Source organism: Pseudopipra pipra, chromosome W (assembly GCF_036250125.1).
Source record: "Pseudopipra pipra isolate bDixPip1 chromosome W, bDixPip1.hap1, whole genome shotgun sequence".
NCBI lineage: Eukaryota > Metazoa > Chordata > Aves > Passeriformes > Pipridae > Pseudopipra > Pseudopipra pipra.
The window spans coordinates 27,377,804-27,403,632 of NC_087580.1; the positions used below are offsets into that span (position 1 = coordinate 27,377,804).

General features: G+C 51.4%; 3 protein-coding genes across 3 annotated transcripts in view; 2 read left to right on the top strand and 1 right to left on the bottom strand.

Moving 5' to 3' along the window:
* Positions 1-965: 965 nt before the first annotated feature.
* Positions 966-25,829, top strand: part of LOC135405499 (gastrula zinc finger protein XlCGF49.1-like) — a 62,029-nt gene continuing 37,165 nt past the window's right edge. The window contains exon 1 of the mRNA XM_064640201.1: positions 966-1,048. Coding sequence (XP_064496271.1) covers positions 997-1,048 — 52 coding nt within the window. The 5' untranslated portion in view covers positions 966-996. The remainder of the gene's footprint in view (positions 1,049-25,829) is intronic.
* On the top strand, positions 1,063-2,506 carry LOC135405276 (zinc finger protein 883-like). Its single transcript, XM_064639942.1, has one exon. It carries the CDS (start codon positions 1,107-1,109, stop codon positions 2,493-2,495), a length of 1,389 nt encoding a protein of 462 aa, XP_064496012.1. The 5' UTR covers positions 1,063-1,106; the 3' UTR covers positions 2,496-2,506.
* On the bottom strand, positions 23,049-24,106 carry LOC135405420 (olfactory receptor 14A16-like). Its single transcript, XM_064640117.1, has one exon. The coding sequence runs from the start codon at positions 24,104-24,106 to the stop codon at positions 23,135-23,137; it is 972 nt and encodes a 323-aa protein (XP_064496187.1). The 3' UTR covers positions 23,049-23,134.

Consider the following 25,829-nt stretch of genomic DNA (forward strand, 5'->3'; position numbering starts at 1 on the left):
TGGGGCTGAGCAGAGCAGGAGGCCTCTTGCAGAGCCCTGGAGCAGCCTCCCACTTGCCAGCCCCGCCCTGGTGGGGTGACACTGTCCCTTCCTACAGGACACTCCCCCCAAATCTTTGTGGGGGCCTTTTGTGTCTATTCCTGGTTGCCGATTCCTACTGGGGACCTGAGGGCCCGTCTGCAATCCCATCCATGGGGCACAATCTCCTCTCCAGAGCTTGACTCCCTGCAGACTTTGCAGGGAAATCTGTGCTGGCAGCCCGAGTATGTCATGACCACCCGCACTCTCCCCAGGATATTTGGGATGTGTTCCCCCTTCCAGAGCACCCACGAGATGGGGGGGGAGGTGCTTGTTTTCCTGCTGTTCATGTTCCTGCTCCGCCCCTGTCCCGGCCCTTCCTGCCGCTGTCGGGTGAGCGGAGCAGCCACGATGGGAAAGGGGCGAGAGAAGCGACCCAGGAGCCTGAAACGGGGGAGCGGAGAAGGGGAAGCCTGGACCGTGGGGACCTCTGGGATCCCTGGGACAACACAGTGGAGAATGTGGAGAGGGGGAATGTCTGGGAACACGGCACCCGTAAGACGAGAGTCACAGGAGAAGGAACCCTTTGGACCCCCAACACTCCCAGCATCCCTAAGTGGGACCCCCAGCATCTCAGACAGGGGAGACCCTCTGAACCCCAGAGGGTAGAGACCAGAGAGGGGGAACTTCTGGGAGAAATGTTTTGGCTAATCTTCATATTTTGGAGTATTTTCTAGCTGAATCTCAACTTTTTGCAGTTTGAGGGACTAAGGATCTTGCTATTTCTGAAAATTTTTTGCCTGAATGTCAGTGGTTTGGGTTTTTCTGAGCTGAATCTTGGTGTTTTGGAGGTTTTTATGGTCACAGGATGCCCGGTGAGTTCTAGAGATGGACTTGGGCAGGAGGAACCCCCAAGCCAACGCGCTCAGCCCTTGTTTTCCCCCTCATCAGGATTTGTCCTTCCCAAAGCTTGGGCGGATGGAGGAGGAGGCTGCGAGGAAGAGGAAGATGCCTTGGGCCCCCCAGGCAGGTGAGGAGGAAGTCAGTGTCCCTTTGGGCGGGTGTTGTGCTGGCTCTGTCAGCCGAGCATGGCCCCGGCTGCAGGACAACCCCGCTGGCGCCGCCGTCCTGCCGGGGCCGGAGTTGGGGGGATGTCCTTGGCCTTCCCTGTGGGCCGGAGGCAAATCCCCTGCCTGTCCTTCTTGCTTCCTGCCCCAGGCCCCGAGCTGAGGACGGAGAGCCCGGAGGACAAATCCCCCCGTGAGACCCTGGTGGGAGAGGCCGTTTTGAAGGGCTCCCCGGCGCAGGAAGGCAGCGGGGAGGAAAAGGGCCGGAGATCCCCCCACAGGAGGGGCTCCAAAGCCATCCCAGGGTGCTCTGAGGAGGAAAGAGCCAGCCTGTGCCGGGAAGGTGGCCGGAGCTTGAGCCAGAGCTGTGACCTGGTGGACCCTGAGCAGCCTCCCAGCAGGGAGAAGCCCCTCAGGTGCTTGGAATGTGGGAAGAGCTTCAAGAACAGCTCCCACCTGATCCGACACCAGCAGATCCACACTGGGGCACGTCCCTACACGTGTGGGGAATGTGGGAAGAGCTTCAACCAGAGCTCCCACCTGTTCAAACACCAGTGCGTCCACACTGGGGAACGGCCCTACGTGTGTAATGATTGTGGAAAGAGTTTCAGTGACAGCTGTAGCCTGATCCGACACCTGCACATCCACACTGGAGAACGGCCCTACATGTGTGGGGAATGTGGGAAGAGCTTCAGCCGGAGCTCCCACCTGATCCGACACCAGCACATCCACACTGGTGAACGTCCCTACACGTGTGGGGAATGTGGGAAGAGCTTCAGGAGCAGCTCCAGCCTGATCCAACACCTGCACATCCACACTGGGGAACATCCCTACCTCTGTGAGGAATGTGGGAAGAGCTTTAGCAACAGCTCCAACCTGATCCAACACCAGCACATCCACACTGGGGAACGTCCCTACCTCTGTGAGGAATGTGGGAAGAGCTTTAGGAACATCTCCAGACTGATCCAACACCAGCACATCCACACTGGGGAACGTCCCTACCTCTGTGAGGAATGTGGGAAGAGCTTTAGGAACAGCTCCAGACTGATCCAACACCAGCACATCCACACTGGGGAACATCCCTACCTCTGTGAAGAATGTGGGAAGAGGTTTCACACCAGCTCACATCTCCTCAGTCATGAGTGGACGCACACGGATGAGAGGCCCTTCCGCTGCAACGACTGTGGGAAGGGCTTCAAGCGCAACTCCACCCTCGTCACCCACCGGCGCATCCACACCAAGGAGAGGCCCCACAAGTGTGGGGAGTGTGGGAAGAGCTTCACCGACAGGTCTACCCTAAGCAGTCACCAGCGCCTCCACACTGGGGAACGGCCGTACAAATGCTTGGAATGTGGAAAGAGCTTCACCAAGAGCTCTAACTTGACCAGACACCAACGGACCCACCGGTAAGCGAAGTCCTACCAGTGCCCCAACTGCAGGAAGAGGTTCGACCGCTGCTTCCACCCCAAATGAACCCCCTGATGGTGAGGCAACCCCTGGAGTCCAGTGACTGGAGGTCCATCCCTTTTGACTACAAAGGGCCTATCTCCTTTCACAAGGGCAGCCTCTTCCAACAGAACCCTTCTTGGAGGGGTGTGTGGAGATTCCTGCCTTGGCTGGGGACCCCCCCAAGGTCACTGCTGGAGGTTGAGAGCAGAGATCTCCCCACGAGCATTGGTCTGGGGGAGTTCCATCCATGTCTAATTAAGAATTATTGCTGTTGTGCCAGCTTGAGTAGAATTGCTTCAACAATTGCTTTGTTGTAGAGCACTGTCCTATCTTATCCTGTACTCCTGGTAATTTTAGTGTTTCTACTGTGCAGTAAATAATTCTGATGAAGATGTTTTGTCTGATCATTTGTATCCCTAAATAAATTCCTTTCTATCAATAGATCTGATTTGCCATCATTAAAGCTGGAGGACAAAAATGATTCAGTCACACCTCTGTAATTCCTCTGAACTGAAAATGTTGGCATAATTCAAGGCTGAGATTGGATCCAGCAGCCCCCAGCACCACACAGGAAGTTGGGAGCTTGGGGGGCCAGCCCCCTTTGCCAGCCCCTCTGTGCCCAAAGACCCCCATGGGACCGTCAGACCCACCAGACCCTCTTTTCCACCCTTTTCCCTGTTTCTCCCATTTTCCCATTGTCCCCTTAATCCTAATTTTTCCCCCTGAACAGTTTTTGGGTCCAAATCACCACTTTTTGCTCCCTCTCCTGTGGGTGCTGAAGGAGAAAATGAGGCTGCACACACAGAGTTCCATTCCAGGACTTGTCTGCCCATCTTTCCAGTGTCCCCCTTTCATTGGGGTTCCTTTGGAAACAGCGCCTGGGCTTTGTCTTTTAGTCCACTGGAATTCCCAGCATGGCCCCAAAGCAGTGCCCTGATCCCACACATTCCCCTCCCCTCATGTGCTGGCTGTGTTCAGCCACCACAGAAAAACACAGGCTAACATGCAGAGCATTCCAGGTGATTTCCACTTTGGCAAACAGCACTCTCTGGATGGAAAACACCAGTCAAGGCTAAAACACTCATTTTGGATCCTGATTAACTAAATGCAGCTGCTGCTGCCTTTTGTTGTTCCCACAGAAATTCTCAGGGTTCCTTTGCTTCCAGGAGGCCCCACATGCCCCAATGGCCCCTTGATTCCATGAGCTTCCACAGTCTCCAAAGGTTCCTTTAGTTCCATGAGGCCCTGCAGTCCCAAAATGCCCTTTGGATTCTTGGAGATTTCCCATTGTCCCAGGGTCCATTGTGTTTCAGAAGGAGCTGCAGTGGGTCAGTGGCCCTTTGGTTCTGTGAGCTCTGCAGTGCTCCAAGAATCCTTGGGTTCCAGGAGAGCCTGCAGTTTCACAAGGAGCACTTGAATGCAGGAGGTTCTGCAGGGTCCCAATGGCCCCTGGATTCTGGGAGGTTCAGAAATATCTCAGGGCTCCCTTGGTTCCAGGAGGACACGCATGTCAGCAGGAACCCTTGGTTCCAGGAGGTTCGAGAGTGTCCCAGAATTCCTTTGATTTCATGAGGCCCTGGATTGTCCCAATGGCCTCCTGATTCCATCAGCCCCCTCAATGTCCCAATGGTCCCTTGGTTCCATGAGTTTCTGCAGTGTCCCAGGATTCCTTTTGTTCCATGTGGACCTGCAGTGTCACAATGGGCCCTGAATTCCAGGAGGTTTCCCAGGGTGACAGTGCTGCCTTGATTCCATGAGATTGCCCAGTGTCTCAGGGCTCCTTTGTCTCCAGAAGGCCCTGCAGTGTCCCAATGGTCCTTGGTTCCATGAGGTTCCACCATGTCCCTGCTGGAACATGCGTGGCTGTAATGCTGCCCTGTCGCTGATAACGTCGGAACGGCCAGAGCGACACAGATATCAGACGTAGTCCAGGTGTAAGGTGAACAGGAAGCTGTTTATTGCTCTCAAGTGTTTCTTTTATACTCTTTGTACACTATCGTGCCACAACACAATTGGTCAAAAGTCTCAAGCATAAAAAACTGTAGACACTGCACACACCCTTACTGGTGACGCTGAAGACACTGTGCATGCTGTGACATGCTATTGGTGACACTATACACATTTTGATTGGTGACCTTTGGTCTGGGCTGCATTACGTTTGTTCCGTCCGGCATTACAGTAAATATTTCCTAAAAGTTGTTTAAATTCCTCATCACTAATTGCCAGGCTGCTGACAGGTTCTCTGTCAACCCCGACATCAAGTAATGAGTGTTATCTCTTAGGAAAAAACAAGAAAGGGGGAGAAGAACAAATGTTAGACCTTGTGTCTGCTACAATTCACTTTCTTTAGGAACTTAGTCTTATTCCTACTCAAAGACTTGCTATTTATACCAATAACACTCACACACACAAAACTTTGGCTACTGGGGAGAAAAAATATTATTAATAATTTCTCCTGCTTTTGGCAACAGTTTATGGTACTTGTAAACCTTGGAAACTAAACCAACCAACACATGAAGCAACCATGCAGTGGCAGAGCTGACTGCTCTATACTGCAAACAGGAGCCAGCTCTCAGAAATGACTGATCTTCTAGAAAAGTTGTGTGATAACTACAAATTCCAAATGTTAGTGTTAATTCTTGTGCCTATGATACACTGGTAAAAATTTCTGAATTCACTAGAAAAATGTTCACCTTAGGAGTTTATAAGCTAACTCATTGCATAGAGCAGAAAAAGTCACCTGCAGTAACACCTGCTTTCCAGCATGGCCTGCCGTCCCCTCACAGGTAAAAGGATTGGAAGCATTCAGTTTATCAGCTGAAATCATCAGATGACACCACAGCAACCTCCATGTCCTTTGCAAACCTTTTAAGATCTCAAACTTAAGACAATATTCTGCCCTACAAAAATAAAGAAACCCTTTCCAAAATACCCAGTAAAAAAGAAAATTGTATGTCAGGTAACAATATTTTTCAAACCAATGAAGAGTTCCCTCACATATCTGAGAGCAAAGCTGAGCTCATTTAAAAATTATCCTGTATTTTGAACATAGAAAGCACTCTATAAATGATTACTATTATTACTACTGTTCATCATTCCATGCAGAGCTCTCACAGCAAAGTCAAAGGAAATTCTCTGTTACAAACAACAGCAGAGTCACACAAGTCTAAGATCACAGGTATGAGAATGAGATTAAACAATATATAACTATTAAAAATATTGTAAGTGAAGTCAGGTATAATCACAGGTAGCAGATTGAATATTCACATCTGAGTCCTCTACAAAACCTAGATAAGACAGAATTACAAAAACCCTAGAAAAGCAACGTTTTAATTAATTTTTTAAGGGAAGCTCCTTGGATTTACACATTTTTTTTTCAAGTTTTAAATGAGCTGTTAGAACTGAAATGTTATTAAATCTGAAAACCGTTTTCCAGTCTCCCATATTTCCATGATGTGCTCTAAAACGTGTGTGTGCAGCACATTTCAGTCCTGCTCACAGGACATTTTACCACAGATGAGGGATCTGGATTTTCTTCTAATTTGGGGATTCCTATAAACAATCTCTGATTTACTTACAGTACAAGTCCACACAATTCCATGATTTTGGTGTTCACAGAGTGGCACAAAGGGTGTTTTCAGTGATTCTTCTGGTAACACATGACAAACTTATTTTCTGAGGTTTTGTGGAGGGGGGGCAGTTTTGTAAAACTCTTTAGCAACCTGCCTTGTAGCCCAGTTCCTTATTGCTCAAATTCTCCCTGGATGACACCGTGCCACAGCACCAGAGCACCCGGACAGACTCCAGCAGGGTGAAGGTGGAATGGTTTCATGGAGCCTGATGGATTCAGTTTGGATTTCACTGAAGTTTACACAAGCCCCAGACCCTGTTTTAGATACAGCAATGAAGGCAAAACTTCTTATCCTGCCAGAAGAACCACCACATTTCACACATTCCACACACAGAATCCTGCAGGAGCAAAGTTCTTTTGTCTGACATTACTCTGATGGACCCAGGCTGCTCAACCAGCACCAGAAAAATGCATCTACATTCCTTGAACTCAGCTCTTCAATTGTACATCAAACCCTCCTTCTGCACCTTTGTGAAACTGTCCCTGGGTGTGATTTGGGAGCAGATACAACCCAGCATACCTAGATAGCCTCATCTCCTCGGATGGTAAGACTGATGGAGATAGACAACAGGTTAGCAAAGGCATATAGTGCTTTTGGAAAGCTTCATAAAAGAGTTTGGCAAAACAAATACCTGAAGAAAAGTACAAAGATCAGTGTTTACAGAACCATAGTGCTGTCTACTCTATTATACGGATCTGAATCATGGGTCATCTACCGCCACCACCTGCGTCTCCTAGAACACTTCCGACAACGCTGCCTCTGCACAATCCTAAACATCCACTGGTCAGATTATGTGACCAATACATCTGTTCTAGAACAAGCAGCAGTCACAAGTATTGAGGCCATGTTGCTGAGAACACAGCTGCATTGGGCAGGGCACGTCTCCAGGATGAAGGACCAACCACCCCCTCCCTAAGATCTTGCTTTATGGTGAACTTACCACTGGCTGCCGCATGAGAGGAGCCTCGAAGAGAAGATACAAGGACTCCCTGAAACAACATCTCAGCCTTGGCCATATTGATCAAAATATAACTGGTCTACTCTGACCTCCAGTCGGGAGGCCTGGAGACACACCATCTATAACACTGCTGTCTCCTTTGAGAACACACACAGGATCACCCTCGAGGAGAAAAGACAACGCAGAAAGAATCTTGCCTTGCAGAATATACCATCTAAGGAGTCTTTCTGCTGTGCCTTTTGCAATTGGATATGTCTGTCTCGTATTGGCCTCATAAGTCACCAGCGTGCCTGTAACAAACGTGGATAGAGCCTTCCTAAATCATCGTTTGCAAAGCCCAGCCATGATGATGATGAGCTGGAGCAAGGTGGGGGGGGATGTGTCACTTCTCTATGACATCACATGCTCCCTGTGACATCACACCTCCCCTATGACATCACATCCATCATATGATATCACATCTCTCCTGTGATATCATATCATCCCTGTGACGTCACATCCTCCCTGTGACATCCCAGCTCTCCTGTGACATCACATCCTTCCTGTGACATCACACCTGTCTGTGACATCACATCTCTCCTATGACGTCACATACACCATATGACATCACACCCTTCCTGTGACATCACAGCTCCCCTGTGACATCATAGCTGATGTAACATCCATCATATAACATCACATCTCTCCTGTAATACCATATCATCCCTGTGACATCACACATTCCCTGTGACATCACATCCTCCATGTGACATCACATCCTTCATGTGACATCACCACTCCCCTATGATGTCACATCCATCATATCACATCTCTCCTGTGATATCATATAATCTCTGTGACATCATATCATCTCTGTGACATCACATCCTCCCCATGACATCACAGCTCCTCTGTGACATCACATCCTCCCTGTGACATCAGAGCTGACATCATGTCCATCATATGACGTCACAACCTTCCTGTGACATCGCATCACCTCTATGACATCACATCCATCATATGGCATCACACCTCTCATGTGATATCATATAATCCCTGTGACGTCACATCCTCCCCTGTGACATCACATTGTCCCTGCAACATCAAAGCTCCCCTATGACATCACATCCTTGCTATGCAATCACATCACCCTTATGACATTACACCTCCCTTGTGACATCACAGCTCCCCTGTGACATCACACCTAACCTGTGACATCACATCCGTCCCTGTAACATCACACGTCTCCTGTGACTTCACATCCTTCCTGTGACATCACATCTGTCCTAGGATGTCACATCCATCATATGACAACACATCTCTTCTGTGATATTCTATCATCCCTGTGACATCACGTCTTCTCCTCTGACATCACATCCTCTCCATGACATCACACCTCCCCTATGACATCACATCCTCCAATCTGATATCACATCCTCCCTGTGACATCACAATATCCCCTGTGACATCACATTCTCCCTGTGACATCACAGCTCCCCTATGACAACACACCATCACATCACAGCCCCCTGTGACACCACAGCTGACATCTGTCCATCATATGACATCACATCCTTCCTGTGACATCACATCTCTTCTATGACATCAGATCCATCATATGACATCACAACTCTCCTGTGATATATCATTCTTCTGACGTTACGTCCTCCCCTGTGACATCACACCTTCCCTATGACATCACACCTCCATGTGACATCAAAGCTGACGTCACATCCATCATATGACATCACATCTCTCCTGTGAAATCATATCATCCCTGTGACATCACATCCTCCCTGTGACATCACAGATGCCTTATGACATCACATCCCCCGTAACATCACATTCTTCCTGGGACATCACATCTCACCTATGATGTCACATTCATCATATGACATAACATCTCATAGAAATATCACAACTCCCCATGACATCGCAGCCTCCTGTGACATCACAGCTGACGTCACACCCATCGTTTGACATCACATCCTTCTCAAGACATCACATCTCCCCTGTGACATCACAGTTCCACTGTGACATCACACCTGCCCTGTGACATCACATCTCCCCTATGAGGTCACATCCATCATTTGACATCACACCTCTCCTGTGATATCATAGCATTCCTCTGACATCAAACCTGTCCCGTGACATCAGATACTTCCTGTAACATCATAGCCCCCCCATGACGTCACATCCATCACATGACATCATGTCTCTCCTGTGATATCATATCATCCCTGTGACTTCACAGCTCCCCTGTGACATCACACCCTCCCCTGTGACATCACACATCTCCTGTGACATCACATCTCCCCCATGACATCACATCCATGATATGAAAACATATTCTTCCCGTGACATCACAGCTCCCCATGACATCACAGCTCCCCTATGACATTACCTCCTCCCCTGTGACATCACACCTCTCCTATGACATCACATCCTCCCCGTGTAATCACATCCTTCCTATGACATCATATCTCCCCTATGACATCACAACCATCATATGACATCACATATCCCTTGTGATATCACATCCTTATTGTGACATCAATGCTCTTCTATGACATCACATCCATCATATGACATCACATCCCTCCTGTTACATCACATTTCCTCGATGACAACACACCTCCCCATGACATCATATGTCCCCTATGACATCAGATCTCCCCTGTGATGTCACAACCATCATATGACATCACACCTCTCTGGTGATATCATATCATCCCTATGATGTCACATCCTCCTCTGTGACATCACATCCTCCCCATGACATCACAAAAGCACCATATGACATCACATCCTTCCTGTGACATCATAGCTCCCTCATGACATCGCATCCATCATCTGACATCACATCTCCCTTGTGACATCACGTCCTCCCTGTGACATCACAATGTCCCCTGTGACATCACATCCTTCCTGTGGCATCACATATCCTCTATGAAGTCACATCCATCATATGACATCACATCTCTCCTGTGATATCATATCATCCCTCGCCTGATGCAACCTAAGGCCTTTTCCTCTCTTCCTGTCACTAAAGGCTTTGCAGAAGAGACCGACCTCCACCCCACTAAAACCTCCTTTCAGGTCATTGCAGAGAGCAATGAGGTCCCCCCTGAGCCTCCCCTTCTCCAGACTCAACAAGCCCAGTTCCCTCAGCCGTCCCTTAGCAGACATGTTTTCCAGAGCCTTCCCCAGCTCCATTCCCTTCTCTGGACACGCTCCAGCCCCTCAAGGGCCTTTTGGCACTGAGGGGCCAGACCTGGACACAGCACTCCAGCTGGGGCCTCCCCAGTGCCCAGCACAGAGGGGCAATCAGTTCTCTGCTCCTGCTGGCCACACTCTTCTCCACAAAGGCCACGATGCCCTTGGCCTTCTTGCCCCCCTGGGCACACTCTGCCTCATATCCAGCCCCTGTCAAGCAGCACCCCCAAGTCCCTTCCTGCTGAGCAGCTCTCCAGCCCCTCTGCCCCCAGCCTGGAGCCTTCCAGGGGGTTGTTGGGACCCAAGTGCAGGGCCTGACACTTGGCCTTCTTGATCCAGCCTGTCCAGATCCCTCTGCAGAGCCTTCCTGCCCTCCAGCACATCCACACTCACACCCAGATCAGTCAGTCTCCCAAACAGGACAAAGTCTGACCACCAGCAGTCCAGGGTGTCAGTTCTGCTGCCCCCTCCTTCCTCCACCCAGAATGGAAAACTCCATCATTTTGGGGTCTCTGTGCCCGTCGACTCCAACCACCACATCCCTCACCAGTCACAGAATCATGGAATGGTTTGGGTTGGAAGGGACCTTAAAGAGTATCTCAGTCCAACCCCCCACCATGGGCAGGGACACCTTCCACTAGACTCAGAGCTCAGAGCCCCATCCAACCTGGCCATGAACACTTCCAGGGATGGGGCAGCCAGAACTTCTCTGAGCAACCTGTGCCAGGATCTCACTACCATCACAGTCCAGAAATTCTTCCTAATATCCCATCTAACCCTTCCCTTTCTCAGTGTGAAGCCATTCCCCTTCTCCTGTCACTCCAGGCTTTTGTCCAAAGTCTCTCTCCATCTTTCTTGTTGGCTCCCTGAAGGGAAGCAATGGAAGGCCACAATTAGGTTACCCCAAAGCCTTCTTTTCTCCAACCTGAACAATCCCAATTCTCTCAGCCTTTCCTCACAGCAGAGCTGCTCCATCCCTCTGATCCCTTTCGTGGTACCCTCTGGACTCGCTCCAACAGGTCCATGTCCTTCCTGTGCTGGACCCTAGAGCTGGAGGCAGCTCTGCAGGGGTGACAACATTACAGCCCTGTGTGTTCCAGCAAGGACATTGTGGAACCTCCTGGAGTAAAGGGGCCATTGTGACACTGTAGGGCCTTCTGGAGCCAAAGGAACCCTGGGACACTGTGGAACCTCATGGAACCAAGGATTCATTGTGCCATGAAGGGCCTCATGGAACCAAGGGAGCCCTGAGACAAATCGGGACCTCATAGAATCGAGGGGCCATTGTGACACTGAGGAACCTCAGGGACTCAGAGGCCACTGTGACACTGCAGGGCCTCATGGAACCAAAGGATTCCTGGGACACTGTGGAATCTCATGGAACCAAGGGGCCACTGTCATATGTGGGACCTCCTAGAACCAAAGGAGTCCTGAGACATTTTGCAAACTCATGGAATCAAGGGTCCATTATCACACTACAGACCCTTATGAAGCCAAATGGACCCTGTGACTCTGTGGAACCTCATGGAATCTAGTGGCCATTCCCACACTGTAAAACCTCATGGTTCCCATTATGAACTGTCAGGTTCCCATTATGAAAAGACACCTCTGCCCAAATTCAGGTGCAAAGGAGACCATGTGCCAAAGTCAGCAGTCCAGCTTTGATTTAACAGTAAATAGGAGGGAGAGAGAGACAGAAAGAAGTAGAAAGAGAGAGAGAGAAGGGGGTGGTGGGAAGCCAGTGAGAGAGAGACAGAGATGAAGTAAATGTATCACACCATGGAGATCCCTGAGGCTCCCACCGGTCCTTCTTCACCCTGCTCTGCTCGGTGGAGGGTCCCCAAGTTGTGCTTCTGGGCTATCACTTTTATACAGCCCAAGCCTCGGGTATTCAGGGGGGTAGATGCTGTTCCCACAGCTTGGGCTGCAACGTCTACAAGGACTTGCTTCCTTTCCCACAGTTTGCCACAGTGGGAGCTTTGCCCGGTGTGCTTCCAGTCTGCAGGTGGGAATCTTTGTCTGGATGGGTTCCCCAGACCTGCCTTACCAGCCCTGGCTTCCTGTTGGGGCTGTCTGCTCTTTCCCCCAGTCTGCACAGTGCAATTCTGTCCTGGGGGCTACTTCCAAAGCTTCACCTCCCTTTAGGCCTTGGAATTAAAGGCCTTCCTGTTTGCCACCAGTGATTATGTGTTGTGGTGCCTTCTGGGATTTTCCTACTTTGACAGTGTTTTGAGACAGTTCATTGTGCCCTTCAAGTCCTTCCATGGGCACACACACAGAGCAGTCTCACCAGTGTCTGGCCCTCCAAAGAACACAAGCCCTGATGATTTGTAGCTCCCACTCCAGTGGTTGGCACTTGGACCTCCCTCCATACCCAGAGCTCAGAGCTCCCTTGTGCCAGAAAGTTTAAAGAGATTGTGCCTCATTCTGCCAAGACAACCCTTGGAAAAAAGTGTCCCTCTGTGTTTCCTGGGATAAGAACACTCTATTGTCATCTTCCAAAACCTTGGAGAGGTCCCAGAGGTCTCCCAGGAAGGAATTTGGGGCCTCAAGCATATGACCCATATATAGAGGCTGAGGACTCAGGGGTCAGTGGTGTGAAGATTGAGGACAGTAGAGGAGTAGCCTGAGAGGTCTGGAAGGGGGGTGTCAGAGCTGGTGGAGCTTTTCTTCCTGTCAGAAAACAGCCTAAGAAAGAACTAGTGCCACCAAGGGCAGCTGGGGTGGCCTAGACTGGTGACAAGAAGTCAGAAATTTCCCTCCAAGGTCAGTGTTGCGGTGCAATATGTCAGAAAGAAGGAGTCTGGATGAGCCCAAGGCTTTGTGTGTGCAGGAAGAGCCAGGGAGGACGCAGAGATGTCAGTGCAGGAAGGTGCCAGCCAGGTGGGGCAGCCGGGGGGATGACGACAGCCTGCAGGGAAAGGGGCAGGGCATGGACACCGTAGGACAGCCTGGGCTGGAGAGGAGACAGGGATGGGGAGAAGCTGAAAGGCCCTGACACAGCCACCTTCTGCAGGCCTTTGGCCATGGCTGCTGTCTGTGCCCCTGATGCCAGGAGGAGGGGAGTGGCCCTTGCAGCCCTGGGGCCTCATGGCCTCCTTGTCCCTGCTCAGCAGCCTGGCAGGTGCCACCCCATGGTCCTGCCCTTGGCATTGCACATCCCACATCCCAGTGCCCCAGGAAGAGCCCTGAGGAATGAGGCAGGGAGACAATCTGCCTATAAAGGAAGCTCAGGGCTTGGCCCTTTAGATTAAGGAAAAAGCATCAGAACCACCTTTCCCTTGCTTGTCCATCCTTGTCATCACTGTCTGCAGTTTTCTGCTCTAAATGGAACCTGGGGACATGTTCTCAGCTCTGTCCCTCAGTGAGACTCATTAGCACTACAAGAAACTTCAGTGTTTTAATCTCACTTTGACTTCTTGAAAAGTTGTTTGACGTTACTCTCAGGGACTGAGTCTCATGTAAACAACGACAAACTCCCTGAGGGTCATGAAATGCCTGGGGCTGTTGCTGTGCTGCTGAGCTGGGCTGGGCTCCTGGCACACAGGGAGCTCCTGGCAAGCAAGAAGAGCTTCAAAGAGACAGCTCTGCTGGTGAGCAGCTCCTCTGCACAGCCCAGCAGGGCTGAGGGCACTGCCAGGGCAGCTCAGGGACACCAGCAGGGCACAGACACAGCTTCAAGGGGCTCAGCACTGGCAGGAGGGCTGAGAGCTCCCTGCAGGAGGAATCTTGGCAGGGCTGCACATGGTGAGTCTGTGGCTGCAGGGCAGTGCAGGAGCAGCTCCTGGAGGCATCTCCTGAAGCTGGCCCAGCCCCAGCTGATGGGATGGGTGAGCAGGGGCTGTTTTGGGGCACTTTGGAAGAGCTGTGAAGCCGGGGGTGCAGCCAGGGGTGCCCAGGGCTGTGGGGCAGAGCAGGGTCCTGCAGCCCAGGGCGCTGTGCTGGGCAGGGACTCTGCTGCCTGCCAGGGGCAGCTCTCAGCCAGCCCGGGGAGCTGCTCCCAGGGCTGGGGCAGAAGGGCTGTGGGCAAGGAGCAACTCCTGGGAGGGCAGGGAAGGGCTCTTCACCTGTTTAGAGTAGGCTGCAGGTTGTGAGGGCTGCTCACAGCTCCAGGTCATTACAGAACATTTCTCAGGGGAGTTTTAAGAAAGCACAGCAAGTCATGGGATACCTCAAAGTGAAGGGTCCTGTTCTTTCCATTTTCAAATATGTGTTTTCATAAAAATTAATATCACAGTTCAGGGGAGGCATTGAAACTCCAAATCTATTTCTCTTAGAGGAGAATAGACTAGGCAGCATCAGAAATCACCACACCTGTGCCTTACATGTAGCTCTGGGTACCTTTTCCAGTTTCCTTAGGGTTGCTCTGACGTTGCCATCAGAGCCTGCATAGCCAGAGATTCCCCTGGGCAATGCTGCATTGCTGGGCTGGAACAGAAAAGCTGCCCTTTTAAACAGTGCTGCCCTGCACTCATCAGAGTGTAGGTATTGGGTTTATTAAAAATTATTTTGCATGTGAAGTTATGTTCAGGCAGCAAAAGGCAAAGCACAGGGCAGATGGGAACAGACAGAGGGACACTGCAGCTCTCCTGGCTCTGCACTGAGCTACAGAGAGCTGAGCTGTTTGTCCTCTCTTGTTTAAAGTCTCGTAACATTTGCATTATAAAAATGAGGATTTGTACTCCAAACAACAACACCTACGAGATGCAACCATAGAAAATAATAAACACAGACAACATTATTTTAAGGACATGCTAAGCCTTTCCCCTGAAGCACACACTGTTCCATGTCTTGAGAGAGGAGACTGAACTTTTCCATTCAGGGTGGATGATGCCTGACATCCCTTGGGAGTGTTTGATGCTGTCACAGACTAGCTCAATGTCCCCACTGGAGCAGAGGAAAACTGAGCCCTTAGCAGCACATGAGCAGAACTCCTGTTCTTCACAGCACCCTCAGAGAGTACAAACAAGGGAAAGGAAAAGCCTTTCAGTTTGGGGGATTTCTGAGAAATGAAGTGGCTTTGCTTAGAGGAGTCTGTCTAAACTTCTCCCTGTCCTTTGATGTTTCTGAACAGTGTCCCTGTGCTGGGAAGCAGCAAATGTCCAACAGCAGCTCCATGCCCCAGTTCCTCCTCCTGGCAGTCGCAGACAGGCGGGAGCTGCAGCTCCTGCACTTCTGGCTCTTCCTGGCCATCTCCCTGGCTGCCCTCCTGGCCAACGGCCTCATCCTCAGCGCCGTAGCCTGTGACCACCACCTGCACACCCCCATGGGCTTCTTCCTGCTCAACCTCTCCCTCACAGACCTGGGCTGCATCTGCACCACTGTCCCCAAAGCCATGCACAATTCCCTCCATAACACCACAACCATCTCCTACATGGGATGTGCTGCACAGGCCTTTTTCTTTGTCTTCTTCATCTCAGCAGAGTATTTCCTCCTCACCATCATGTGCTACGACCGCTACGTTGCCATCTGCAAACCCCTGCACTACGGGACCCTCCTGGGCAGCAGAGCTTGTGCCCACATGGCAGCAGCTGCCTGGGCTGCTGGGTTTCTCTATTCTCTGCTGCACACAGCCAATACATTTTCCCTGCCCCTGTGCCAGGGCAATGCCCTGGGCCAGTTCTTCTGTGAAATCCCACACATCCTCAACCTCTCCTGCTCACACTCAGGCTATCTCAGGGAAATTGGGCTCATTGTGGTTAGTGTCTGTTTAGGATTCTGTAGTTTCATTTTCATTGTTTTCTCCTATGTGCAGATCTTCAGGGCTGTGCTGAGGATCCCCTCTCAGCAGGGACAGAACAAAGCCTTTTCCACGTGCCTCCCTCACCTGGCCGTGGTCTCCCTGTTCCTAAGCACTGTCACGTTTTCCTACTTGAAGCCCCCCTCCATCTCCTCCCAATCCCTGGATCTGGCACTATCAGTTCTGTACTCGGTGGTGCTTCCAGCACTGAACCCCCTCATCTACAGCCTCAGAAATCAGGAGCTCAAAGCCGCCATGAGAAAAATGATGACTGGATGCTTTTCGGGAGCAATACAGTGCCTGTTTTCTGGTGTGTAGCATTCAGAATGGGACTCCTTAATGGCCCAGCCTTTCTGCTCAGGGGTTTCGTGGAGGTCATTCAGTTGTTTTTGCAATAATTTTCTGTACAATTACATATTATTATGCACCTGCCTTCTATTTTCATGTCTACCCACTGAATTTGACCCAGAGATGTATAAATGATGAATTGTGCTTGCTGAGTATTTAAACAAAATAAAGGACCCTGCAGAGCCTTCTTTGTCCAAGACCCTTCTTCTTAGCTGTTCCTAAAGGACAGCACACTGCAGGACAGGGTGTATTTACAAACGGGAACGGGACAATAATCCCAGCCCAGCAGCACTGCCAGGGAGCAGCAGGGCTTGGTCTTTGCAGAGCTGCTCTCTTGCCACTTCCACACTGTCCTCCTGAGCCCCTTTCTCACTGTAAGGCCTGAGTGCTCTCTGAGCACAGTCCTGGGGGCTGGAAGCCCTTGGAGCACAGGCAGGGACAGGCCCTGGGAACTTGTGAAGCAGAGCTGGGCTCCCTTACAGCATCTCCAGGATGCTGTGGGATCTTCTGAGGGCAGGGCATGGACTGGGTCACTTCTTCTGTGACCTTGCTCCAGGGCTGGAACTCTCCTGCAGTGTCACCATGACACTCCTGCTCTCTGCTTTCCAGGTTTCATTTTTAGATCCAGTCTTCCCCTCCTGTTCACAGGGACATCCTGGGAGTGCTTCAGAGCACAAGGTCTCTCCAGCTGCTCCTCTCCCCTCCCCTGTGCCACTGTTTTCTGCAGCCTCCTCATCCTTGCCCAGTACAGCCTTCCTGGCACAGTTGGACACAGCCCTTGTTCTACCCCCTCCTCAGGCACCTGCCCAACCCCCTCAGCTCCAGCCTGATGGCCAGAAACCTTCAGGGCAGGGAGGCACCAGGGAAAATGCTGAGGAAACCTTTCAGCTGCACTCAAATCCAATTGGAGGGGTTGGCCTCCTGGGAGAAATCCCTTCTCATTCTCCAGAACCACCAGGACAACCTGTGTTGTGTCCTGGGCACTCCTCTGAAAGTGTGGGCTATGGAAAAGGTTTTGGTTTCAGGGCTATTGAGAAGGCTGGGCAGTGTCACTGGGAGACCTCTCCCAAACCCTTGGAAAGGCCAGAGCCATCCCAGAGCTTCCCGGGGCCTTGGCAAAGGCAGACATGGAACCAGTCTGCAAACAGGGTAGCAAGGAGGGTTGGGAGACTTCCAGACTGCTCAGACTCAGCAGGGAAGGGGATATGGCAAGTCCTCTTCCAGCCATTGCCAGGTATGGGAAGGACAAGGCAGGGATTGCAGAAACCCTGTGGGAGGGAAAAGAAGAGGATGTTTTGTGCCCAGACTTTATCAAGGCCTTTGACGTGGTCTCCTGCCATCTCCTTATGGCCAGACTGGTGAGAGCTGGACTGAAGAAGTGGAAGATGTGGTGGGTGGGAAGTTGGCTGAATGAAAAGTATCAAATAAAATCCATGGTACAAAGTCCTCTTGGCAGCAACTTCCTGGTGAAATCACTTAGTAACCAGCCCTTGAACACCACTGTAGAACATCTTTATTATCTCTTTGTACATTGGGACAAAATGTATTTTCAAGTCTTTTGTGGATGATTGCAAATTGGAGGAAACCCCTGAGCAACCTTTCCTGGTTTAAAGACACGTATTGGGGTGGGAACTCCAATAAAATGAACTCGCTCCTCTTTTATTCCCCATCACTACAGGGAGACAAAATACGAGGAAGTATAAGTGAAAAAATAAGAGTTGACTGACCAGAAATATAGCAGCAAAAACCAACAGAACAGTTCAAAGCAACAGCAGAGAGAGAAATTGTCTCCTCTCTATGCTCCTGCCCCAACTCCCTTTTGTAAACAGATAAAAACAGGGATCAACACGTGCCTCCCTTCCCTGTTTTCCCTCTGAATGAACAAAGAACAAAAAACAAACCAGGGGAAAGAGGGGGCAAAGCAAAATGTGGGAAACTCTCTGGTCTGAGATCAGTTGTGCTGCCCAAGAACACGCTGACTCCAGAGGTGTCCAAGCGGGGCAGTGGGGGGGAGGCAGCGGCTCTGCTTGATTCCATGGAGTTCTGGGGAGGCACAGTGGGTGCCATGAGACTCTTCAGTGTCACTATGGCCCCTTGGATCCACGGGGTTCTGAGATGTCTCGGAGTTCCTTTTGTTCCAAAGAGTCATGGATTGGGCCCTTGTCACAATGGTCCCTTGGTTCCATGAGATTCCACAGTGTCCCTGCATTCCTTTGGTTCCATGAGGCCCTGCAGTGTCACGGTGCCACTTGATTCTGTGACGTTACAAAGATCAGAATGGCCCCTTGATTGAAGGCCAACTGCACATGGGGCTGCCTTGGGGGGAGTGTGGGCACCCAGACAAGGGAGTTGTCACCCCCCTGGATTCAGCCCTGGGGTCACCACATCTGGACTGGTCTGTCTGTCTGTGAGGTTCCCCATTCTGGAGGAATGAGGAAGAACAGGAGAGGGTCTAGAGGAGATCTGACAGGATGGAGGTTTTTCCATATTGAAAATAGAATAAAATCTCCACAAAGAGTAGCAGTGATGGTTCAGACTGAAGGTGAGGAAAAAGAAATGTCACTCAACAGTGACCCTTGTGCTGCAAGAGGTGCCCCAGAGGGAGTCAGGATCAGCCCATGGCTTTGTGTTCCAGGGAACAGCCAGAGCTGGTGCAGAGACATCAGGGAGGGTCTAGAAATGCTGCTGGAAAGGGGGTGGGAAAGCAGGAGGGGTGTGTGCAGCCTGCAAGGCCAGAGCAGCAGCAGGGCCAGGGCAGGACAGCCTGCAGGAGAGATGGCCAAGGGCTCTGGCAGGGCTGCAAGGCCCAAAGGCACCCAGGCCTTTGTCCCCTTGCCTCTGGCAGCTGCCTCTGCCACTCAGGCCACCACAATCAACTTTCCTGGTAGGTTCTGCCCTTGGTTTCTGCCTCGCCCCTCCCTCAGGAGCCTGGCAGGGGTTGCCCAGTTTTGGGCCTTTGTTGTTCCTCCCCCTCCCATCCCAGTGCCCCCCAAACAGCCCTGAGCCAGCCGGGAGGGACAGGATCTGCTGGGCCAGGGCCTGGGGCTCAGGCCTTGGCCTTTGTGCTCCACAAAACCAAGGCAGGCTTTGCTCAGCATTGCAGGGGCCTGCCCAGAGCCTTTGTCTGCCTGCACTCCTGGCCTCCAAGGAGCTGCTCCAAGGAGTCCCTGGGGAGGCTTTGGCAGTGCCTGCCCTCAGTGGGGCCCAGCAATGCTTCAAGGCACTTGGACTTTGGCTTCTGACTTCTTCAGCAGCTGCTTCAATCTTCTCTCAGCACCTCAGGATCATGGGCTGGGCTGCAAAAACACCGTGGGGCTCATTAAATTCCAGAAATCCCTCAGGATATCTTTGTTTTCCTTTAATTGTCTTCAAGGCAATTTCAAAACAAGTCTTCAAATTTGTACTTTTTTTTGTTTTAATTCAATTATGGATATTTTTTAGTTCAGAGAAGAGGTGATAGAAGTGTTCTCCAAGTGATCTTGATGCTGAGTGTCTCCTCAGGAGATCCACACTGACCCTGGATGATCAACATTTCTCCTCATCCCCCAATCTCACCAGTTCTGACATGGCCCATCTTGGACTGACAGCTGATGCAACTCCAAACACACTGTGGGACCCATTAAAACATTGAAAAACAAATTATTTTTCTTTCTTTAATTGTCTTCAAGATATCAACAACTAATTAGAGTTATTTTGTAGTTTAGCTAAGGAGGAAGATTTTAAAGTGGAAGTCACAAAAAATATATTTTTTGATGAAAGGAAATGATTTACACAGAGCCTTGGGATGGAAGACGGTCAAGAGCAAAGGATTTTGATCCAAAGACAAGGGGGCAAAAGACATTAGTAGCATTTAATCATTGCCCAGTTTAACAGTTATCAGGTGATTCAATTGCATTTGCCACAACTTTAACAGTGACTGAATTATAGATTCACAATAACAACCTTCACACCACAGTCAATTCACACCCACACCCAGGCAGAGATGTGTGGACACATCAAGAGCTGGGTGTGGAAAGGTCCCTCTCCCAAATTCTCCTTGTCGTCAGGGAAACACTCCCCCAAATGCCTTTGTGTTTCCCAACAGACAAGGGTCACAGCTGGAGGAGTGTTTGTTGAGGGGGATCAGAATTGTCCTGGGCATCAGCGAGGGTCTTTGGAGTGTCACAAACTGGAGGGTTCCCGAGCTGGGAGAGGCTGCCAGAGGTGTCCCACTGAGAGGGAGGTGCTGGGGAGCTGCCAGGGCCTCCCTCAGCCCCGCTGGTTGTGGGCTCCCAAGGGGACTGGCTTTAGTTATCTGCTGAATTTCCATCCTGGTGTCAGCAATGACTGGAGTTTCCAAACTATTTGGGAATTGTATCCAAACTGTTCTCTTTGCGTTAGGATTCAGGTAGGGAATATTCCACGGTTTTCAGGGGATGACTCCTTATCCTGTGTTCCCCAGCTCTTACACCCATCCCAGTCAGCTGGATGGTTTATTGACAATGTGTCCCAAGGGGCGGCACCTCCGATGCCATAGAAACCCCTCCCCCTGGATTAGGAAACCTTTGGAATTCAGGAGGTGTTCCAGTGGAGCATGAAAATGAACAGCAATTTTCCTAAAGCCCAGACCCCAGCAGAACAAAGCCAGGCCCCCTCAGTGTCAGAGCAAAGGTCCCCCATCCCTGTGTCCCTGTGGCCGCTGAGGCGGCAGCGCAGGCCCGAGGCGGTGCCGGGTCCCGGTGCAGCCGGGGCAGAGCGGCGGCTGCGCGAGCGGCAACCCCGGCGGTGAGTGCGGCAGCCCCGTGGGAGCGGCGGCTCCGGGCACAGACGCCGGCGGCAGACGCTGTGGCTCCTGGAACCGAGTGGCCATTGGGACACTGCAGGGCCTCCTGGAATCCAGGGGCCGGTGGGACACGGGGGAGCCTCTTGGAGCCAATAGAACCCTGGGATGTTTTGGAACATCCTGGAATCAAGGGGCCATTGTGACACTGCAGGGCATCATGGAACCAAAGGAGCTCTCAGAGTTTTTGGAACCTCATGGAATCAAGGGACCGTTTCTGGCAGGATGCTCTGCTCTGACAATACCTAAAGAATGGTCAGAGAATGCAAACAATGCACACTCTCTGTGATGAGTTACTGCTGGTGTCAAGGTGCTGTTTTTAATGTTGAATTATGCTAAATCCAAAATGCTTCATGAAACTTCAGACACACATCCTGCTTTCTGAAGCAGGATTTGACAGATAAGCTGCTCCCTGGCCTGCAAATATGTCTGGCAGTCAAACCCTTGATAACTATAAAAGCCCCATCCAACTGTCATGGGGCAGATTCTTCCACAGACTTCCTTGACGTGTGTGGAGCTTCTGCCATGAAGTAGGGACAGCTCTTCATGGTCACTGCCCAGGGGTTGGGTGGAAGAAAAAGAATTACCCCTGTCGTCGTGTGATGAGTTACCTCAATCTCTGCTTCAGGATTGTTTCTTTTTGCTGGCTTTGATCCAATTACTTTAATAGAATGACTTTGATAGACTCCACTGTCCTATCTTACACTATACTGCTAGGAGTTTTTGGCTTTTATACTGTGCAGTAAATAATTGTCTTTAAGGTCTTTTGTCTCTTCACTTGTCTGATCAATTGTCTATTCATTTTTCATAATAAATCATTCATTTTATAGATATATTTCTGATTTGCCATCTCTAAAACCTGCAGGACAATGTGATTGAATCACACCTCTATAATTCCTTCAGTTGAAACCAAAATCTGAGTCTGAGATTGGATCCAGCCACAGCCAGGCTCCTCTCTGAGAAGGAATTTGCAAAGCAAGGGGGTCCTTTGTGCACCTCGTAGCTCAACGAGACGGCTTCTGCCATCAACTTTGTCTAAGCCTTCCACCCCCCAGCCCCAAGCCGTGACACAGGGGCATGTCTTGTGCATGCAGGGCAAACATGGACTCCTGAGCTGGTCATTTGCTGTCCCTCCTTGGAGGGAAGAACAAGCCCAATGGCCTGGGGTGAGAGGCCAGTGCTGGGAGCGGCGCTGGCTGTGCCAGGGCACTGCTGGGTGCCCCCACCCTGAGCACTCCCACCCTTGTGCTGGTCACTGCTGTTTTCCTCTGCAGGGCGTTGTGTTGGGCACATCCTGGAGAGCAAAGTGGAAAGCAGATGGAAGCTTTCAGGCCCTGGCCTGAGGAGATGCCCCTGCAGGATGGCAGTGCTGCTGCAGAGGTCAGCTCTGTGCCAGCAGTGCCCGTGGCTGTCCCTGCCTGCAGTCCCTGGACAGTCCTGCAGCAGGACTGGGACCCACTGCCAGAGCACTGAGGCCTCCAACAACACAGGGCTCTGCAGGACAGTGTGGAAGGGAAGGGAGGGGAGGCCAGGCAGGAGAAGGGCTGCTGCTCCCTGGCACTGCTGCTCTGCTGGGACTCTTTTCTGGCCCAGCTCTGCACAGAGGCTCCGACCCTGCAGCTGCAGAGAAGTCAGAGAGGAAAGATGTCATGGAAACAAGCCAATGCAGAGTTCTTTATTTGGTATAAGCACACAGTGAGTACAATTCCCAATTTGTACAGCCTGTGGGCCAGGCTAGAAAGGCAAACACCGAATTGAAAGTTATATATCTGTTTATATAGATATATATTCATATATATAAAGATTTTCTGGTCTGAACAAATTCTCACCAAATAAACACCCCTACCAGGAGCAAAAAATAGAGATGATGTGGTGGGCCTTTACTGAAGTCCATAACAGGATTGGCCTTTAATGAGGTACATAACATGCAGAAGAAGGAGAGTTGATTGCGTGTGAAAAACACCCAGTTATCAATTTCCTCAGGGCATCCTTGAGCTCCTGGTTCCTCAGGCTGTAGATGAGGGGGTTCAGTGCTGGAGGCACCACTGAGTACAGAACTGAAACCACCAGATCCAGGGATGGGAAGGAGATGGAGGGGGGCTTCAGGTGGGCAAATGTGGCAGTGCTGATAAACAGGGAGACCACAGCCAGGTGAGGGAGGCAGGTGGAAAAGGCTTTGTGCCGTCCCTGCTGAGAGGGGATCCTCAGCACAGCCCTGAAGATCTGCACATAGGAGAAAACAATGAAAACAAAACAACCAAGTGATAAACAGCAACTAACCACAATGAGCCCAATTTCCCTGAGGTAGCCTGAGTGTGAGCAGGAGAGCTTGAGGATGTGTGGGATTTCACAGAAGAACTGGCCCAGGGCATTGCCCTGGCAGAGGGGCAGAGAAAATGTATTGGCTGTGTGCAGCAGAGCATTCAGAAATGCAGCAGCCCAGGCAGCTGCTGCCATGTGGGCACAAGCTCTGCTGCCCAGGAGGGTCCCGTAGTGCAGGGGTTTGCAGATGGCAACGTAGCGGTCGTAGCACATGACGGTCAGGAGGAAAACCTCTGCTCCAAGAAAGATGACAAGCAGAAAGACCTGTGCAACGCATCCTGCATAGGAGATGGTCCTTGTGTCCCAGAGGGAATTGTGCATTGCTTTGGGGACAGTTGTGCAGATGTAGCCCAGGTCTGTGAGGGAGAGGTTGAGCAGGAAGAAGTACCTGGGGGTGTGCAGGTGGTGGTCACAGGCTACGGCGCTGAGGATGAGGCCGTTGGCCAGGAGGGCAGCCAGGGAGATGGCCAGGAAGAGGCAGAAGTGCAGGAGCTGCAGCTCCCGCCTGTCTGCGAATGCCAGGAGGAGGAACTGGGGCATGAAGCTGCTGTTGGACATTTGCTTTTTCTTAGGACAGGGTCTGTTCAGAAAAGGAAAGCACAGGGAACAATTAAGACAGCCCCCTCTCAGCAAAGCCAGTGCAGTGTTCAGGGAAATCCCCTCCAAGTCAAGGCATTTTTTTTCTCTACTTTGTGCTCTCTGAGGGTGCTGTGAGGAGCAGGAGCTCTGGCCATGTGCTGCCAAGGACTCAGCCATCCAAGTCACTGTCCTTGCCCTCAGCTCTTCTGCCCCAGCCCTGGCAGCAGCTCCCCAGGCCGGCTGAGAGCTGCCCCTGGCAGGCAGCAGAGTCCCTGCCCAGCACAGTGCCCTGGGCTGCAGGACCCTGCTCTGCCCCACAGCCCTGGGCACCCCTGGCTGCACCCCCGGCTTCACAGCTCTTCCAAAGTTCCCCAAAACAGCCCCCTGCTCACCCATCCCATCAGCTGGGGCTGGGCCAGCTTTAGGAAGTGCCTCCAGGAGCTGCCCCTGCACTGCCCTGCAGCCACAGACTCACCATGTGCAGCCCTGCCAAGATTCCTCCTGCAGGGAGATCTCAGCCCTCCTGCCAGTGCTGAGCCCCTTGAAGCTCTGTCTGTGCCCTGCTGGTGTCCCTGAGCTGCCCTGGCAGTGCCCTCAGCCCTGCTGGACTGTGCAGAGGAGCTGCTCACCAGCAGAGCTGTCTCTTTGAAGCTCTTCTGGTTGCCAGGAGCTCCCTGTGTGCCAGGAGCCTGGTCCAGCTCAGCAGCACAGAAACAGCCCCAGGCATTTCATGACCCTCAGGGGGTTTGATGTTGTTTACATGAGACTCAGTCCCTGAGAGGAAGTTCAAACAACTTCTCAAGAAGTCAAAGTGAGATTGAAACAGGAAAGTTTCTTGTAGTGCTAATGAGTCTCACTGAGGGACACAACTGAGAAGGTGTCCCCAGATTCCAGTTAGAGCAGAAAACTGCAGACAGTGATGACAAGGATGGACAAGCAAGGGAAAGGTGTCTCTGATGCTGAGGAAACCTTGACTTGTTTCCTTAATCCAAAGGGCCAAGCCCTGACCCCCAGCTCCTGGGAAGGCAGATCCTGTCCCTGCCTCATTCCTCAGGGCTCTTCCTGGGGCACTGGGATGTGGGATGTGCAATGCCAAGGGCAGGACCATGGGGTGGCACCTGCCAGGCTGCTGAGCAGGGACAAGGAGGCCATGAGGCCCCAGGGCTGCAAGGGCCACTCCCCTCCTCCTGGCATCAGGGGCACAGACAGCAGCCATGGCCAAAGGCCTGCAGAAGGTGGCTGTGTCAGGGCCTTTCAGCTTCTCCCCATCCCTGTCTCCTCTCCAGCCCAGGCTGTCCTACAGTGTCCATGCCCTGCCCCTTTCCCTGCAGGCTGTCGTCATCCCCCCGGCTGCCCCACCTGGCTGGCACCTTCCTGCACTGACATCTCTGTGTCCTCCCTGGCTCTTCCTGCACACACAAAGCCTGGGGCTCATTCAGACTCCTTCTTTGTGACATATTGCACCACAACACTGACCTTGGAGGGAAAGTTCTGACTTCTTGTCACCAGTCTAGGCCGCCCCAGCTGCCCTTGGTGGCACTAGTTCATTCTTAGGCTGTTTTCTGGCAGGAAGAAAAGCTCCACCAGCTCTGACACCCCCCTTCCAGACCTCTCAGGCTACTGCTCTACTGTCCTCAATCTTTGCACCACTGACCCCTGAGTCCTCAGCCTCTATATACGGGTCATGTGCTTGAGGCCCCAA

Bases quoted from the DNA above. Each gene is read 5' to 3' on its own strand.
- LOC135405276 (XM_064639942.1), top strand. From the start codon at position 1,107: ATGGCCCCGGCTGCAGGACAACCCCGCTGGCGCCGCCGTCCTGCCGGG.
- LOC135405420 (XM_064640117.1), bottom strand. From the start codon at position 24,106: ATGTCCAACAGCAGCTTCATGCCCCAGTTCCTCCTCCTGGCATTCGCA.